The sequence below is a fragment of the Gopherus evgoodei genome, chromosome 9 (genome assembly GCF_007399415.2).
Source record: "Gopherus evgoodei ecotype Sinaloan lineage chromosome 9, rGopEvg1_v1.p, whole genome shotgun sequence".
NCBI classification, from domain to species: Eukaryota; Metazoa; Chordata; order Testudines; family Testudinidae; genus Gopherus; species Gopherus evgoodei.
The window spans coordinates 57,563,419-57,579,906 of NC_044330.1; the positions used below are offsets into that span (position 1 = coordinate 57,563,419).

The window sequence follows — 16,488 nt, forward strand, 5'->3', positions numbered from 1 at the left end:
AACTCTACTCCATATAAAAACCAAGTATCTTTTATACACACTCACACACAGGCTTCGGTCATGTTAGCATTTGATTGATGGTTAGCAAACCCTGCACTTCTGCCATCTGCTCAGCAAAAAACAGCCTAGGACCAGCTTCAACTGCTTCAAGACTGATAAGGAAAGACAGTTCAAAAGTTCAGACTACTGTATCCGTGAGGTGTCCAATTTCTCCTAATGGTTACCAGCTATTATAAGGCTACTAGCTGTTAGGGGGGGCTGCTAACTGTCACAGGGGCTTGCGGGGCGGGGGTCTAGGTGCAGGGGAGGTGGGGCTTGTCAGGGTGAGGGTTCGATGGGCCTGCTTAACAGGGGAGCCCCAGCTTCTGCCAAGAAGATGCCACATGCTGGGCTCTAGCTTCCCTCCTGTCCCCACTTCCCCTATCCTCTTCTCTTCCCCATCCCATGCCCCTTCTCCACTGGTCCATCTCCTCTCCATGCCACCCACTTCCCTCTGCTAGCCTCTTCCCCACTGCCTCCTTCTCAAATCCCCTTCTCTTCCCCATCCCACCCCCTTCTTTCCCCCACTGTTCTATCTCCTCCCCATCCCGCCCCTGCTTCTCCTATCCCCTTCTCTTCCCCATTCCATGCCCATTCCCAACTGTTCCATCTCCTCCCCAGGCTTGGGGGCAGAGGCAGGGCCAGCGCAACCCATTAGGTGACCTAGGTGGTTGCCTAGGGCACTAACATTTAGGGGGGCGGCGACTGCGGCGGCCGGATCGTCGGCTTTCCCGGTCATCGGCAGTATTTCGGGGGCAGGACCTTCTGCCACCTCTGTTGGTGGCGGCATTTCGGGGGTAGGACCTTCCGCCACCTAGGGCGGCAAAAAAGCTGGCGGTGCTCCTGGGCAGGGGGGAACCATCCCCCAGCACAGCCAGCAAAGCAGAGTGGGTTAGGGCTGGGTCACTCCACTTCCTGCTGCCCGGTGATTGCAGGGCAGGCCCGACCCCGCACTCACGGGGCGGCGGGAAGTGGAATGACCCAGCCCCAGCCTGCTCTGCTCTGCTCCCCTGGCTCCTGGATTTTGAGGGAGGGGAGAACTGCCCCACAGCACACACCAGTGCCAGGTGAGTGCAGGGTGGGCCTGACCCCTCCTGCAGTCCCCCAGGACACGTAGCTCAGGGGAGGGGGGTTTGGGGGGAAAGGGTGGAGTAGGGGCAGGGCTGTGGCAGAGCAGCAGTGGGGGCAGCTTTCCTTCTGACTCTGGGCCTGGCGCCATGGTAAACCCGGTATTGGTCAGACCAAAGGTCCATCTAGCCCAGTATCCTGTCTTCTGACAGTGGCTAGTGCCAGGTTCCCCAGAGGGAATAAAAAGATCAGGTAATCATCAAGTGATCCATCCCCTGTCACTCATTCACAACTTCTGGCAAACAGAGACTAGGGACACCATTCCTGCCCATCCTGGCTAATAGCCATTGATGAACCTATCCTCCATGAATCTATCTAGCTCTTTTTTGAACCCTGTCATGGTCTTGGCCTTCACAACATCATCTGGCAAGGAGTTCCACAGGTTGACTGTGGTTGTGTGAAGAAGTACTTCCTTTTATTTGTTTTAAACCTGCTGCCTGTTAATTTCATTTAGTGACCCTTAGTTAGGGGCGGCTCTAGGCCCCAGCACGCCAAGTGTGTGCTCGGGGCGGCAAGCCGCGGGGGCACTCTGCTGGCACCGTGAGGGCGGCAGGCAGGCTGCCTTCAGCGGTGCCTGCAGGAGGTCATCTGAAGCTGCGGGACCAGCGGACCCTCCGCAGGCAAGCCGCCAAAGGCAGCCTGCCTGCCGTGCTTGGGGCGGCAAAATGCCTAGATCCACCCCTGCCCTTAGTTCTTGTGTTATGAGAAGTTGTAAACAACACTTCCTTATCTACTTTCTCTACACCAGTCATGATTTTATAGACCTCAATCATATCTCCCCTTAGCCATCTCTTTTCTAAGCTCAAAATTCCGAGTCTTATTAATCTCTCCTCATTCAGAAGTCATTCTATACCACTAATCATTTTCTGATTAGGTACCTTTTCTGAACCTTTTCCAATTCTAATATACCTTTTTTGACATGGGGCGACCATATCTGCACACAGTATTCATGATATGGGAGTACCATGGATTTATATAGAGGCACCATGATATTTTCTGTCCTATTATCTATCCCTTTCTTAATTATTCCCAGCATTGTTTGCTTTTTTGACTGCTGCTGCACATTGCATGGATGTTTTCAGAGAACTATCCACAATGACTCCAACATCTCTTTCTTGAGTGGTAATAGCTAATTTAGACCCCATCATTCTATATGTATAGTTGGGATTATGCTTTCCAATGTGCATTACTTTGCACTTATCAACATTAAATTTCATCTGCCATTTAGTTTCCCAGTCACCCAGTTTTGAGAGATCCTTCTGTAGCTCTTCGCAGTCTGCCTGGGTCTTAACTATCTTTAGTAATTTTGTATCATCTGCAAATTTTACCACCTCACTGTTCACTCCTTTGTCCAGATCATTTATGAATATGTTGAATAGGACTGGTCCCAGAACAGACCCCTGGGGGATACCACTATTTACCTCTCTCCATTCTGAAAACTGACCATTTATACCTACCCTTTGTTTCCTATCTTTTAACTAGTTACCAATCCATCTCCTTCCCTCTCATCCCATGGCAGCTTACTTTGCATAAGAGCCTTTGGTGAGGGACCTTGTCAAAGGCTTTCTGAAAATTTAAGTAAACTATATCCATTGGACCCCCTTGGTCCACATGCTGATTGACCCCGTCAAAGAATTCTAGTAGATTGGTGAGCTATGTTTTCCCTTTACTAAAACCACGTTTGACTCTTCCTCAACAAATTATGTTCGTCTATTTGTCTGATAATATTGTTCTTTATTATAGTTTCAAGCATTTTGACTGATATTGAAGTCAGGCTTACAGGCCTGTAAATGCTGGGATCACCTCTGGAGCCCTTTTTAAAAATTGGTGTCACATTCGCTATCCTCCAGTCATCTGGTACAGAAGCTTATTTAGTAGTTCTGCAATTTCACATTTGAGTTCCTTCAGAACTCTTGGGTGAATACCATCTGGTCCTAGTGACTTATTGCTGTTCAATTTATTAATTTGTTCCAAAACCTTATCTAATGACACCTCAGTCTGGGACAGTTCCTCAGATCTCTCACCTAAAAAGAATGGTTCAGGTTTGGGAATCTCCCTCACATCCTCAGCCATGAAGAACGATGCAAAGAATTCATTTAGTTTCTCCGCAATAGCCTTATCGTCCTTGAGTGCTTTTCTAGCATCTTGATCGTCCACTGGCCCCACTGATTGTTTAGTAGGCTTCCTGCTTCTGATGTACTTAAAAAAACATTTGCGATGACTTTTTGAGTCTTTGGCTAACTGTTCCTCAAATTCTTTTTTGGCCTTTCTAATGGTATTTTTACACTCCATTTGGCAGTCTTTGTGCTCCTTTCTGTTTTCCTCAATTGGATTTAACTTCCACTTTTTAAAGGATGTATTTTTGGCTCTCACTGTTTCTTTTACTTTGTTTAGCCATGGTGGCTCTTTTTTGGTTCTATTGCTATGTTTTTTAATTTGGGGTATACATGTAATTTGAGCGCCTGTTATGGTGTCTTTAAAAAGTTTCCACACAGCTTGCAGAGATTTCACTTTTGGTGTTGTGCCCTTTAATTTCTGTTTAACTAACCTCCTCATTTTTGGGTAGGTCCCCTTTCTGAAATTAAATGCTACAATGTTGGGCCGCTGTGGTGTTTTTCCTGCCACAGGGATATTAAATTTAATTATATTATGGTCACTATTACCAAGGGGTCCAACTATATCCACCTCTTGGACCAGATCCTGTGCTCCACTGAGGACTAAATCAAGAATTGCCTCTCCTCTGGTGGGTTCCAGGACTAGCTGCTCCAAGAAGCAGTTATTTAACATGTCAAGAAACTTTATTGCTGCATCCCACCTCAGGTGACACGCACCCATCAATATGGAATACATCCAACCAGAATTTGCAACCCTGGCTACAGCAGTCTCTGGTTGCGCGGGTAGCGCGAGCGGGGATGCTTAATTAATTTTGCCTTCTCTGACATCCTGTGGGCCGGGCCCAAGGGGGCCCTAGCAACCATTTACGCCGCGTTTTTGCCATTCAGCGGCCGGCTGAGCACTGTTTGGGGGAGCTGATTGGCTCCTCTGGCTGTCAATCTGTACAGTCCCCGTTTCTCACCATCTTGATTGGCCTTGTGAGGACGGTGCTGTTCCCTCCGTCCCTTCGCGCGCCACCAGGTCCCGTTGACCGGCGCCCCAAGGTGGGGGCAGGGCAGGGAGCGGGCCGCGTTGGGCCCGAGGTAGTTATGGCTCCCGGGGGACGTTGAAGCGAAGGACGGTCCCCGTGGTGGTGAGTCCGGTACCTGTGGGGAGGCGATGGCCACGGGGGGAAGGGGCGGGGGGGTGTGGGTCGCCCGGGGAGGGGTAAGCGGGGCGGGGAGTGAAAGATGTTCCCTGGGAGTGGGGTGTTGCGAGGGGGAGGAGCGGGTCTCTGCTGGTTTGGCCTCACGTTGCCTTGGTGTGGGTGTTCCTGGGGCAGGTTCCTGTGGCGCCTGTGGTAGCCATGGTTTCTGATCGGGGGCGGGGTATGGGTTGTCCTCGCGGTAGGGCTGTGCTGGGGGCGGGCTCGGGTTCGCGGGACTAGGGCTAAGGGGGTGCTGTTTAATTATGCTCAGGCTGCAGCCTGGTTACCCTCTGCCCCCCCCCCCCCCGGCCCTCCAGGGCACGTGTTCTTGACTCCCTAGACAGGGTGTGTGCTTTTCTTGGCATAGGCAAGACTCATAGCCCTGGAAAAGTAGTGAAAGGATGAAATGGGAGGTAATGAGAGCCCAAGTTGAGCAGGTGAGGCAGGGAGTATGTTTTGTGTGTATAATGCCCAGTTAACTTCAGTGACTAATGTTTTGGAGAAAGCATGCTTTTATTAAAGCTCCAGCACCCTAACTCCTTCAGTTAAGGTGCCAGGGCTAACAAATTTTGTTTGAAACATCAAACCAGCCCTCTAGGGTGGGAAAAAAATCCTTCCAGTCTTTATTTTTAATGATGTATAAAGAAACAAGGGCATTTGGAGGGCAGCTATAAAAATGCCACAGTAGCAAATAGATAATGCATAAGCAATGTATTTTTAATAGGGCTGTCAAGCAATCAAAACAATTGTGATTAATCGTGCTATTAAAAATAATAGAATACCATTTATTTGAATATTTTTGGATGTGTTCTACATTTTCAAATATATTTCTTTCAATTCCAACACAATACAAAGTGTACAGTGCTCACTTTATATTTTTATTATAAATATTTTCACAGTAAAAAACAAATAGTATTTTTCAATTCATCTACACAGAGGTTCTCAAACTTTTGTACTGGTGACCCCTTTCACATAGCATGCCACTGAATGTGAACCCCCTTATAAATTAAAAACACTTTTTAGTATATTTAACACTATTTTAAATGTTGGAGGAAAAGTGGGGTTTGGGATGGAGGCTGACAGCTTGCGACCCCCCACATAATAACCTTGTGATCCCATCAGGGGTCCCAACCCCCAGTTTGAGAACCCCGATGTACTATAAGTACTGTAGTGCAATCTCTTTATCATGAAAGTTGAACTTACAAATGTAGAATTATGTACAAAAAAAACCTGACTTCAAAAATAAAGCAATGTAAAACTGAAGAGCCTACAAATCCACTCGGTCCTACTTCAGCCAATGGCTCAGACAAACAAGTTTGGTTACAACTTGCAGGAGATAATGTTGTCCTCTTCTTGTTTACCATGTCATCTGAAAGTGAGAAGACACTGTTGTAGCCGGCATGACACTGTTGCAGCCGGTGTCGCAAGATATTTATGTGCCAATGCGCTAAAGATTCATGTCGCTTCATGCTTCAGCCATCATTCCAGAGGACATGCATCCATTCTGATGATGGTTTTAGCTCGATAACGATCCAAAGCAGAGCGGACTGACGTATGTTCATTTTCATCGTCTGAGTCACATGCCACCAGCAGTTTGATTTTCTTTTTTTTGATGGTTCAGGTTCTGTAGTTTCCACATTGGAATGCTGCTCTTTTAAGACTTCTGAAAGCATGCTCCACACCCTGTCCCAGTCAGATTTTGGAAGGCACTTCAGATTCTTAAACCTTGGGTTGAGTGCTGTAGCTATTTTTAGAAATCTCACTCTTCTTTGTGTTTTGTCAAATCTGCAGTGAAAGTGTTCTTAAAATGAACAGCATGTGCTTGGTCATCATCCGAAATCGCTATAACATGAACTATATGGCAGAATGTGGGTAAAACAGAACAGGAGACATACAATTCTCCCCAAAAGAGTTCAGTCACAAATTTAAACACACTATTTTTTTAATGAACATCATCAGCATAGAAGCATGTCTTTTGGAATGGTGGTCGACGCATAAAGGGGTATACGAATGTTTAGCATATCAGCACGTAAATACCTTGCAACGCTGGCTTCAAAAGTGTCATGCGAATATCTGTTCTTACTTTCAGGTTATGTAAATAAGAATTGTAAATGTAAACAAACTTGTTTGTGTTAGTGGTTGGCTGAACAAGAAGTAGGACTGAGTGAACTTGTAGGCTCTAAAGTTTTACATTGTTTTGTTTTTGAGTGCAGGTATGTAACAAAAAAAATCAACATTTGTAAGTTACACTTTCACATTAAAGAGATTGCACTACAGTACTTGTATGAGGTGAATTGAAAAATACTACTTATTTTGTTTATCATTTTTTACAGTGCAATTATTTGTAATAAAAAATAATAATGTATTCTGTGTTGTAAGAGAAGTCAATGTATTTGAAAATGTAGAAAAATATTTAAGACATTTCAATTGGTATTCTGTTGTTTTACAGTGCGATTACTCGCAATTAATTCTGTTGAGTTAATCGTGTAAGTTAACTGCAACTAATCGACAGCCCTAATTTTTAAATATATGTAACTACCCGATTTAATTCTCTTTTGCATAGATATAGATGTGTGTGTTAAGATTAAGCACATGAATTCTGTGGGGGACATGTGTACCTCTTTTGTGTCTCCAGTTGTTCGATTGATGAAGCTATCAGACTAACACTGATGTAGCTGGATTGTACTCTCTGTGGATAGTGACAAAACCTCTACAACTTTTCTGAAGCCCTAAGACTTCTACTGTTTAAAGTGATATCGGTAGAGGAGAGACACTTAATGTAGAGTGTAGCATTTACTTTGTCTCTTCCATTGTGAATTTGGAAACTACGAAATAGCTAGTTATACATAATAAAGATTGCTGAGAAATGAATCTTTCGGGGAAAGATGGGTTTCCTTAAGGAAGATTAATAGTGGAACAACAGTAAAAGTATTGTATGAGCAGCAGAGAGCCACACCAAAGGCTCATCTCTCCATGGAAAATCTTGTCTTCACCTCACCCCGTCTTTATTTTTCGTGGTGCAAACTGAGGAACATTGGTGGCTGTCAGTATGCCATGTAGTGTTCTCTCCATCATTGATCTCCTTGGTCTCTTCTATATTTCCATTATAGATGGATTCCTAGCTGTGGTGTTCCAGACAAGGTCTGAATATGGCAACCAAGGATTGTGTCTTCTCTGAAGAGGGCGCCTCATTAGGATTACCTCTTCCAAGACCAATTGACACTGATGAGCTGAGCAAATCCTATCCTTGGACCAATAAGAGTAGAAAAAGTGGGCTTTCCAGACTCTGCCGGAGTAAAGCTTCTTTATCTGGTGATTATCATGTAGCACTCTGAATTTGGCAATGTGAACTTATGAATCAAGATATGTGTTCTTTCCAATGCCTTAAGACTTTCCCAATAAATTTGAAATAACACAGTTAAAGAAGTAATTGGAAAAAAAAAATTACGTGTTCAGGAAGTTGTACCAAAGGGGTGAGGAGGAGAAGGTGGTTGAATCTAGAATAGATATAGGGATGTGGAAGGAGTTTGACTACTTCTGAACCTAGAGCATATACATGGGTTGGATGAAGGTCTTACTACATGGTGACTATTACCAGCATAATGGTTTATGTACCCTTATGTTGCCTTGTTTTATACCAGAGGTTCTCAAACTGTGGTCCAAGTTCCATTCAGGTGGTCCGCAGATAGTTCCCTCTAAGGTGCGAACTTTGGGGTGGCTGTACATGAGAGAATGAACGGCCACCCACCTAATTAGTGGAGCTGCGCAGGCATGGCTCCACTAATTAGGTACCTGAACCCTGGAGAAGATGCACATGTAAGGTGAGGTGCTGGCCTTGGGGGGAATAGCGGGTAGTTGGAAGGGGGCAGTGAGGTCAGAAGAGGGGGTGAGAGGAATTTGGGATGTGCAGAGCTGCGGTGGCCAGAGAAAGAGGTGACTTTCCCCAGCTCCAGGGCTGCAGCTGCTGGGGAGAGACGGCCCTTCTTCCCAGTCTCAGCTCTGTGTCTAGAGAGAGACCTCCCCCCCTTCCCAGCCCCAGCTTGGGGGCTGCTCTGGTGGGGGAGAGAGGGAGAGACCCTTCTTCTTCCCAGCCTAGCTCGGGGGCTGCCGCGGCAATGGAGAGTGGGAGAGACTCCCCTCCTTCCCAGCCCAGCTCGGGGGCTGCCATGGCAATGGAGAGTGGGAGAGACTCTCCTCCTTCTCAGCCCAGCTCGGGGTCTGCTGCAACAGGGGGGAGAGAGCACATCCATCGCATTAGAAAGGTAAGACTACTGATATTAAAATGAGTTTTGTGCTTTTATTTGTGGAAAAAATAAACCTTTTATTATTAAGGTTTTTTATTTCATATATATATATATATATATATATATATATATATATATATATATATATAAACACTTTTATCCAAAGCACTTTACAATAGTTAACTAACAGTACAAACAACAGTTGGAAAGATCATTAAGTGGTCCGACAAGACCCTAAGCAGGTTTCAAGTGGTCCGTGGGGGAAACAAAAAGTTTTAAGACCCACTGTTTTAGACACTTTCTCCTGTACTGCCTACCCCCGAAAGCTCCTTGTTCTTTTGGGAGTGAAATGACTTTATAGGTGACACTGTGATATTTCCTTGAAGTACCTCTCTTTCGATGTAGGATTTCTGAGAATTTCAGCACAGTCACTTGGCAAGATGTGTGTCATAAACAGATAGTTAAGGGTTAATAGAACAGGAGTACTTCATGTCTCTTTTGACTGTAAAGGGTTAACAAGTTCAGTGAGCCTGGCTATCACCTGACCAGAGGACCAATCAGGGGACAGGATACTTTCAAATCTTGAGGAAGGGAAGTTTTTGTGTGTGCTGTTAGTGTTTGGTTGTTGTTCACTCAGACGTGCAACCAGGCTTTTCTCCAATCTCTCTGATACAGTCTCTTATATGTCCAGAGTAGTAAGTACTAGGTAGATAAGGCGAGTTAGGCTTATGTTTGTTTTGTTTATTTGCAAATGTATATTTGGCTGGAAGGAGTTCAAATTTGTATTTTGCTGAAAGGATTTTAATTTGTACTTGTATACTTAGGCTGGGAGGATATTCCCAGTGTCTATAGCTGAAAGACCCTGTAACATATTCCATCTTAAATTTACAAAGATAATTTTTACTGTTTTTTTCTTTTTTTAATTAAAAGCTTTTCTTGTTTAAGAACCTGATTGTTTTTTTATTCTGGTGAGACCCCAGGGGACTGGGTCTGGCTCCACCAGGGAATTGGTGGGGAGAGAGAGGTTAATTTTCTCTCTCTGTTAGGATTACTTTCTCTCTCAGGGAGAGTCTGGGAGGGGGAGAGAGAAGGAGGGGGGAAGGTGAATTTTCCTCTCTGTTGTAAGATTCAAGGAGTTTGAATCACAGTGATCTTGGAGGGGAAGTCTGGGAGAGGCAACAGTGAGGGAAAGGGTTTATTTTCCTTGTGTTAAGATCCTGAGGGTCTGGGTCTTGGGGGTCCCCAGGTAAGGTTTTGTGGGGGACCGGAGTGTACCAGGCACTGGAATTCCTGGTTGGTGGCAGCGCTACAAGTACTAAGCTGGTAATTGAGCTTAGAGGAATTCATGCTGGTACCCCATCTTTTGGACACTAAGGTTCAGAGTGGGTTTATACCATGACAGTGTGCCCTACAGATTTTGTTTGTTTGTTTGTTTGTTTGTTAGTACTCAAAAGTATAGGTGGGTGAACAGCGCTTCCTCACCAGTTCCAGTGCTGCTGTAGTTATAAGCAGCTAATTAACTAGTTTCTGACTAAACAAATATTTAATGGGACAGTGTCTGTGTAAAAATCATTAATAACAGCTTAGATTATTAAAACAGAGAGAATTTTTAAAATCATCATTTGCTCTTTTCTCAGCTTGGCCAAAAGAAAATAGGCTAGTGAAATAGTGCATGGGAACCAGTAACATCGCATTTTTCCAGCCTTTGAGTCATAGGTACTGGAATACTTAAAGCTGATCCAAACAACTGTTCTTATTAACATTAAAAATATTGAAAATATTTCTGTTTAATACTAGGCTTTTGTATTTAAAGAAAGCTTTTCAAAACCTTTAAATTTTTAGACTAAACTACTTGACAGTTGCTTCAGTGGGTAATTGGTCTTTCCCTGAAAATTGTGTTCTCACTAAATGTTCTTTTATATCAGACTTCTTTAGCTACAGAGATGTTAATCTTTTTTCCTTTTCTTCTAGTGGATGGATGGACTTCCTATTGCTTATCTTCACTATCTGCTCACAACATTTGCTCTGGCAAACTTGGCAACCCATGGGCTCATTTGGAACTTGCTTCCTTATCCTGTTCAGTCGATAGGACCTCTTCTTGTTCCTCCTTGAATGTCCTGAGTGTAGAGAAATCCCTCCATTCGTTCCCAGCTCCTGTGTGCAACCCAAATAAAGCCATCTTCACTGTGGATGTCAGGACAACAGAGGTACAGGGAATCCTCGACTTTATGATGTTCGCCTTACGATGAACGGCAGTTAGACATTTCTGAACTGACACCTTGATTTGACTTATGACAATTGGTTTCGACTTTATGACGCTCCGTCCTGGAATGGAGTGGATTGCGGTTCCAAGTTACGATGTTTCTACTTAGGATGCAATTTTCAGGACCAATTGTGTCTTAAGTTTGAGGACTGCCTGTACCAGCGTTTTACCATGGCTGTAGCAGGACCATCCACTAAAAATGAGCTTTGTATAATTCTGTTATAAACCACATAGCTTTATGTAGATGCAGATGTGTGTAATTTTTACTTGTATATGTAACAGAACTCGTAGTCATTATCATGTCTTAAAAATATGTGAGATTTATATATCCCAAGTATACTTTATAATTGGCAAAATGCACAAGACAAGATCAGACAGAACACTGATCTCTTGAGCCCTTTTTAAGCAGAGTAGAGGAAAATAAAACTTTAGGACAAACTTTAATACAAATTATAAAATTTAAATATACTTGGAGTTCTCTGTACTTAGTGCTATATTCATTTAAGCTTATGACCAGCATTTTTAGGTGACCAAAAGCATAGGCTTTTCTCATGCAGACATAGGTCCTACACTGAGTATGTAAAATGCTCTTTGTGGTACAAAATTGCTTTAAGAACTGTAAACACTGTGTGGCTAATGCACCTTTTGAAGGTCTGGAGCAGGTCACTTTATTTAAAATAAAAAAGACTGGTCAACCGCAAGCAGCAGTTGTAGCCGCAGTAAGCTGGAGACAATTGTGGCTTGATGTAGCTTGTAAAGAAGGACATTTTCACTGTGCTAACTGGATTATTTTACTGTAATCAATTTAAAGGAATTGTAAGTAAGTTAAGAGCAAGGGCTGGCTAATTGGATTTTGGATACTAATCTGCAGGTTGCTGATCAATTGTTTCTGCTGTTAGATATATCTAAAACTATAGTCCTATTTAGGATTTACTTGTAAATATAACATAATTTTACTAGATAGTTTTGTTTTCACAAGCCAAACAGCTGGAGAGTGCCATGTAGTATATAAGAAGGATGGAAAGATAAAAAGAAAGCAGTGTCTCCGTTTCATTTACCAGATACGTGACTATGGGCTTGTCTACATCAGAAAGTTGCAGCGCTGGTGAGGGAGTTACAGCGCTGCAACTTAGGAGGTGTACACATCTGCAGGGCACCACCAGCGCTGCAACTCCCTGTTTGCAGCGCTGGCCGTACTCCCGTTTTGTCTCGGGTGTAGAGGATCCAGCGCTGGTGATCCAGCGCTGGTAATCAAGTATAGACACTTACCAGCACTTTTCTTGACCTCCGTGGAATAAGCAGGTATCCCAGCATACCTGAGGAAGCCTCTGGTAATCAAACTGGTCTCCTTCCCCAGCTTGCTCTCGCGTTCCCCGAACCCCGAGCAAGCAGGTCTCCTTCCCTGAGGTTTGCTGGGTGGTTCCGGGAACGCGAGAGCAAACCGCGGCGAAGCTGGTCTCCTTCCCCGGTTTGCTATCGCGTTCCCCGAACAAGCAGGTCTCCTTCCCTACGGTTTGCAGGGTGGTTCTGGGAACGCGAGAGCAAACCGCGGCGAAGCTGGTCTCCTTTCCCGGTTTGCTCTCTCGTTCCCCGAACCCCCTAGCAAGCAGGTCTCCTTCCCTGCGGTTTGCAGGGTGGTTCGGGGAACGCGAGAGCAAACCGCGGCGAAGCTGGTCTCCTTTCCCGGTTTGCTCTCGCGTTCCCCGAACCCCGCTTGAAGCTGCCCAACAGCGCTGCAGTGTGGCCACATCTAACACCACTTGCAGCGCTGGTTGCTGTAAGTGTGGCCACTCTGCAGCGCTGGCCCTATACAGCTGTACTAATACAGCTGTAACAACCAGCGCTGCAAAATTTTAGATGTAGACATGGCCTATGGCTTTGTCTCTACTACACGGCTTTTAGCGACACGGCTGTCGCTAAAAGTCGGGCAGTGTAAACTCTGTTTGTCAGCAAAATACTTCCATCTCCTATGAGCGGGGTTCACGTTGTCGACAGGAGAGCGCTCCTGCTGATAATGAGCCATTTACACTGCCACTTGCCATGGCAAAGCTTTTGTCTTTCGCGGAGCTTTTTTTAAGCACCTGTGAATGACAAAAGTTTTGTCATTCAACTGGCAGTGTAGACAAAGTGTGAAGCAGCAGATTATCATAAAATTGAAACAGACATAGGAATACACCTCTACCCCGATATAATGCTACCTGATATAACAGGAATTTGGATATAACACGGTTATGCAGTGCTCGGCGGGGTGGGGCTGTACACTCCGGCAGATCAAAGCAAGTTTGATATAACACGGTAAGATTTTTTTGGCTACTAAGGACAGTGTTATATCGAGGTAGAGGTGTACTACTAAGTATGAAGTGAAATACATAACAGGTTTCAGAATAAAAGTAGGACCTATCATTTCCAACTTCCATTGAGAGAAAATGTGACATAATGAAATATTAGACCAGCCACCCAGTAGGAGAACTAGAAATAAAATTCTTACTGCATTCTTTTTCGTCTCTTCTAGATTCTCGTTGCCAATGACAAAGCCTGCAAGCTCCTTGGGTACAGTAGTCACGAGCTGATTGGCCAGAAGTTATCCCAGTTGATATCAAAATCTACTCAGGGTATAGTGGAGGCCCTAGGGGAGGACCATGTGGAGGATGATGGATATGCAGCTGTGGTTTCTGGAACAGTGGTGTGTGAGATGTTCAAGCAAATAATCCCTTACAGAAGTACCCTTGTGTGATTATTTCAATTTAACTCTTCAGTGTCCTCCAGTACATGTCCCTGGGTTAGAGGTAACCTTTTGTCACTGTTTGAGAGTAGAGGCATTTCTTTTTGGAAAGAAGCTTATAAACATGTTTTGCCTTTTTAATTCTGGCTTATGAAGTCCATTTGGGAGTCACACATAAGATTCTTCCTTGTGTCAACTTGTATAGTCAGGATAACTTTTGCTCAAATGAATTCATAAATGAACGCTAGAGAGAGAACCAGTGTTAATGACTCAACATAGAGCAGTTTAATACTAATGCAAGATTCCCAAGGGCTGCCTCAACGTAATTTAAAAAAAAAATTAAACTCTCAAATTGCATTCCATGAATTATAGTAGTTATCAAAGCAGTCAAATGCCATGAAATATCTGAGGATATATATGGCAAAACGCTTAACTGAGCATGAAAGAACAATTGATATCTTGCCTTCAAGGGAATATAATAAGCCATAAAGTATGTGGAACTGTCTGAGAGAAATGTCTTTAAAAAAAAGAAAAAGAGCCTTTTTTACTGCTATTGTCCACAGTTAATGCGTGTGCAAATATTCTGGGGGAGAAAAGGAGCTCATATTCTCTCAGCAGGTCTTCTCTTTTAAAAGAGATCTACAGCACTTCACAACTACAGCTTTCTCAGTCCTCAAACAAGTTTGGGGAGAAAAGTGAAGGTTTGGTTGTCTGAGGCCCCAGAATAAAAATTAGCATTTCTGGCAGCTGTTCAACTCAACATTTGTGCTATTAAATGTATTTTAGAGACTTCTTGTGGTGTAGTATAAATGCATTAACCTTTTCTATCACAAAACTCGTAAGCCCTGATATGAACAGGGCAGGGGGAAAAAGTGAGTAAACCTCATATGAAATAATCCTCTTATTTGAGAGGAATCTATTCCAATAAGAAATGAAACTGGCATTTTTACAATTTAAATTAATAAAGCTACCATTGAAGTTGAGTCTGCTGGTTTATTTCCACAGTAACCTTACTGATAACTCTTCTTGCAAGGTTCCAGCTGCTTTACTGTAACTTACTGAGATTCCCATAAGGAATGCATCTTTGAATGTATGGTGTTAGAGTATCATTTTTAAAAATGCATGCAAAAGTTGGGAAACACCTTGGTCGTTTTTCTGAGGTTGAAGAGAACAACATAGTATGTGTGACCAGCGAGCTGTTTACAAATCTTTGTCCCTTTATATTAAAGCCATATTTCTTCTAACAAAGCAAAAGCACTGGATCTTACTGAGGACTCCATGTTCATTGTGCGTGTCAGGTGTGAGGTTTAAAAACAAAGCTGTTATCCAAGCACAAAGAAGTTTTAATGTTGCATGCTCTTTCAGTGGCTGAGTAACTTAAACAACTTTATTTGTAACAGCATTTCAGCAAAGCCGCAATATTGGAGATATAAATATATAAATATGCAGCTTCCATATTGATATTATGCATGCACTGAAAGTGCTGTGGTCTCATTTTTAGTGTCTATTTGCATGTCTATTATACGTTGAAAGGGAAGATAAGAAATAGTTCAGGACATAAAGGCATTAGGTCGGATCTTTGGCTGCAGCCAAAGAGCACCAAGTGCAGTGTAGGAACAGTGCGCATGAAGGAGTTGCTTTTGTCTCCTGTAATCCTTCACTGGTCCAGGCTCCTGTTGTAACTTAGAACAGACTCAAAGGTGTCCCCAAGAAGGGTAGAGTAACACTGGCCAGAGAGTGCCTCATTGTGTGGTGCCAACTGCTTTCTTCTATTTTTAGTTTACACAAAAAGAGGATGCTTGTTTTAACTCAGGGATCCTCAAACTGGGGGGTCGGGACCCCTCAGGGGGTTGTGAGGTTATTATATGGGGGGTCGCAAGCTGTCAGCCTCTCACCCAAACCCCACTTTGCATCCAGCATTTATAATGGTGTTAAAAGTGTTACTAATTTGTAAGGGGGGTGTCGCATTGAGAGGCTTGCTATGTGAAAGGGGTTACCAGTACAAAAATTTGAGAACCACTGATTTAACTGTTTCTTCATGTGTTAGTGCCTTATAAGTATAGTGGGATTGCCCCAAGATTACCACTTTGTCTCACTTGTAGTTCATCTCAGATATGACAGCTCAGCTTTGCTTTGCAATCCTATAATCCTGCTCAGAACTGTTTGTCAAACCTCCATAGTACAAATGGAGGTTCTCATTTAACTGAACGTTTTGGAGAATGCAAGAGGAATTGGCACTATTAAGGAAGACTTTTTCACTTTGCCCTGTTCGAAAAATTAATAGAAAGATCCCTTATCTTGCATATCTTATTCAGCTCTCATTGCCCTGAAAGCTGTTGGTAGGTAAAAAGAGACATGTTGGTATACAGTATTTAATGCTGATTTCTGTTAACAGGTGGATGTTATAGGACATAGCAATGAGAAGATCCCTGTCTCAATCTGGATGAGGAGAATGAGAAGCAAGGACAACCGATGCTGTGTGGTTGTGCTGGAACCAGTGGAAAGGCTCTCTGCCTCTGTTTCCTTCAGAAGTGATGTAAATGTTCGGTTCTATTAGTCACAGAATGTCAGAGCAATTTGATATAAGAGATTTTGTGCAAGTGAGGGGGTCTTAAAAGCCTTAACAGACAATTTAGTACTCATGACTATGAAAGATGTATGTAGTACTGGCTGGAGCCTGGTGTAGTGTGGGCAGACTCTGCAAGTGTCTCCCACGCAGCTGTGCCAGTTCATCTCAGTCTTGACGTGCACTTTCTAACAAGATTAGCTGATTGGTCTCTCCTCAAGGGAC

The 16,488-nt window shown here is 43.7% G+C and overlaps 1 protein-coding gene across 6 annotated transcripts in view; it reads left to right on the top strand.

Moving 5' to 3' along the window:
- The first annotated feature begins 4,272 nt into the window (after positions 1-4,272).
- The window catches only part of PASK (PAS domain containing serine/threonine kinase), a 42,048-nt gene continuing 29,832 nt past the window's right edge, over positions 4,273-16,488 (top strand). For all 6 annotated transcript variants that reach the window (XR_004002140.1, XM_030576536.1, XM_030576537.1 and 3 more), the window contains exons 1-5: positions 4,273-4,414; positions 7,579-7,780; positions 10,684-10,919; positions 13,488-13,658; positions 16,093-16,233. Coding sequence is in view for 5 of the 6 variants with exons in the window: in XM_030576536.1 (XP_030432396.1) it covers positions 7,618-7,780; positions 10,684-10,919; positions 13,488-13,658; positions 16,093-16,233 (711 nt within the window). In the remaining variant the exon portion in view is untranslated. The remainder of the gene's footprint in view (positions 4,415-7,578; positions 7,781-10,683; positions 10,920-13,487; positions 13,659-16,092; positions 16,234-16,488) is intronic.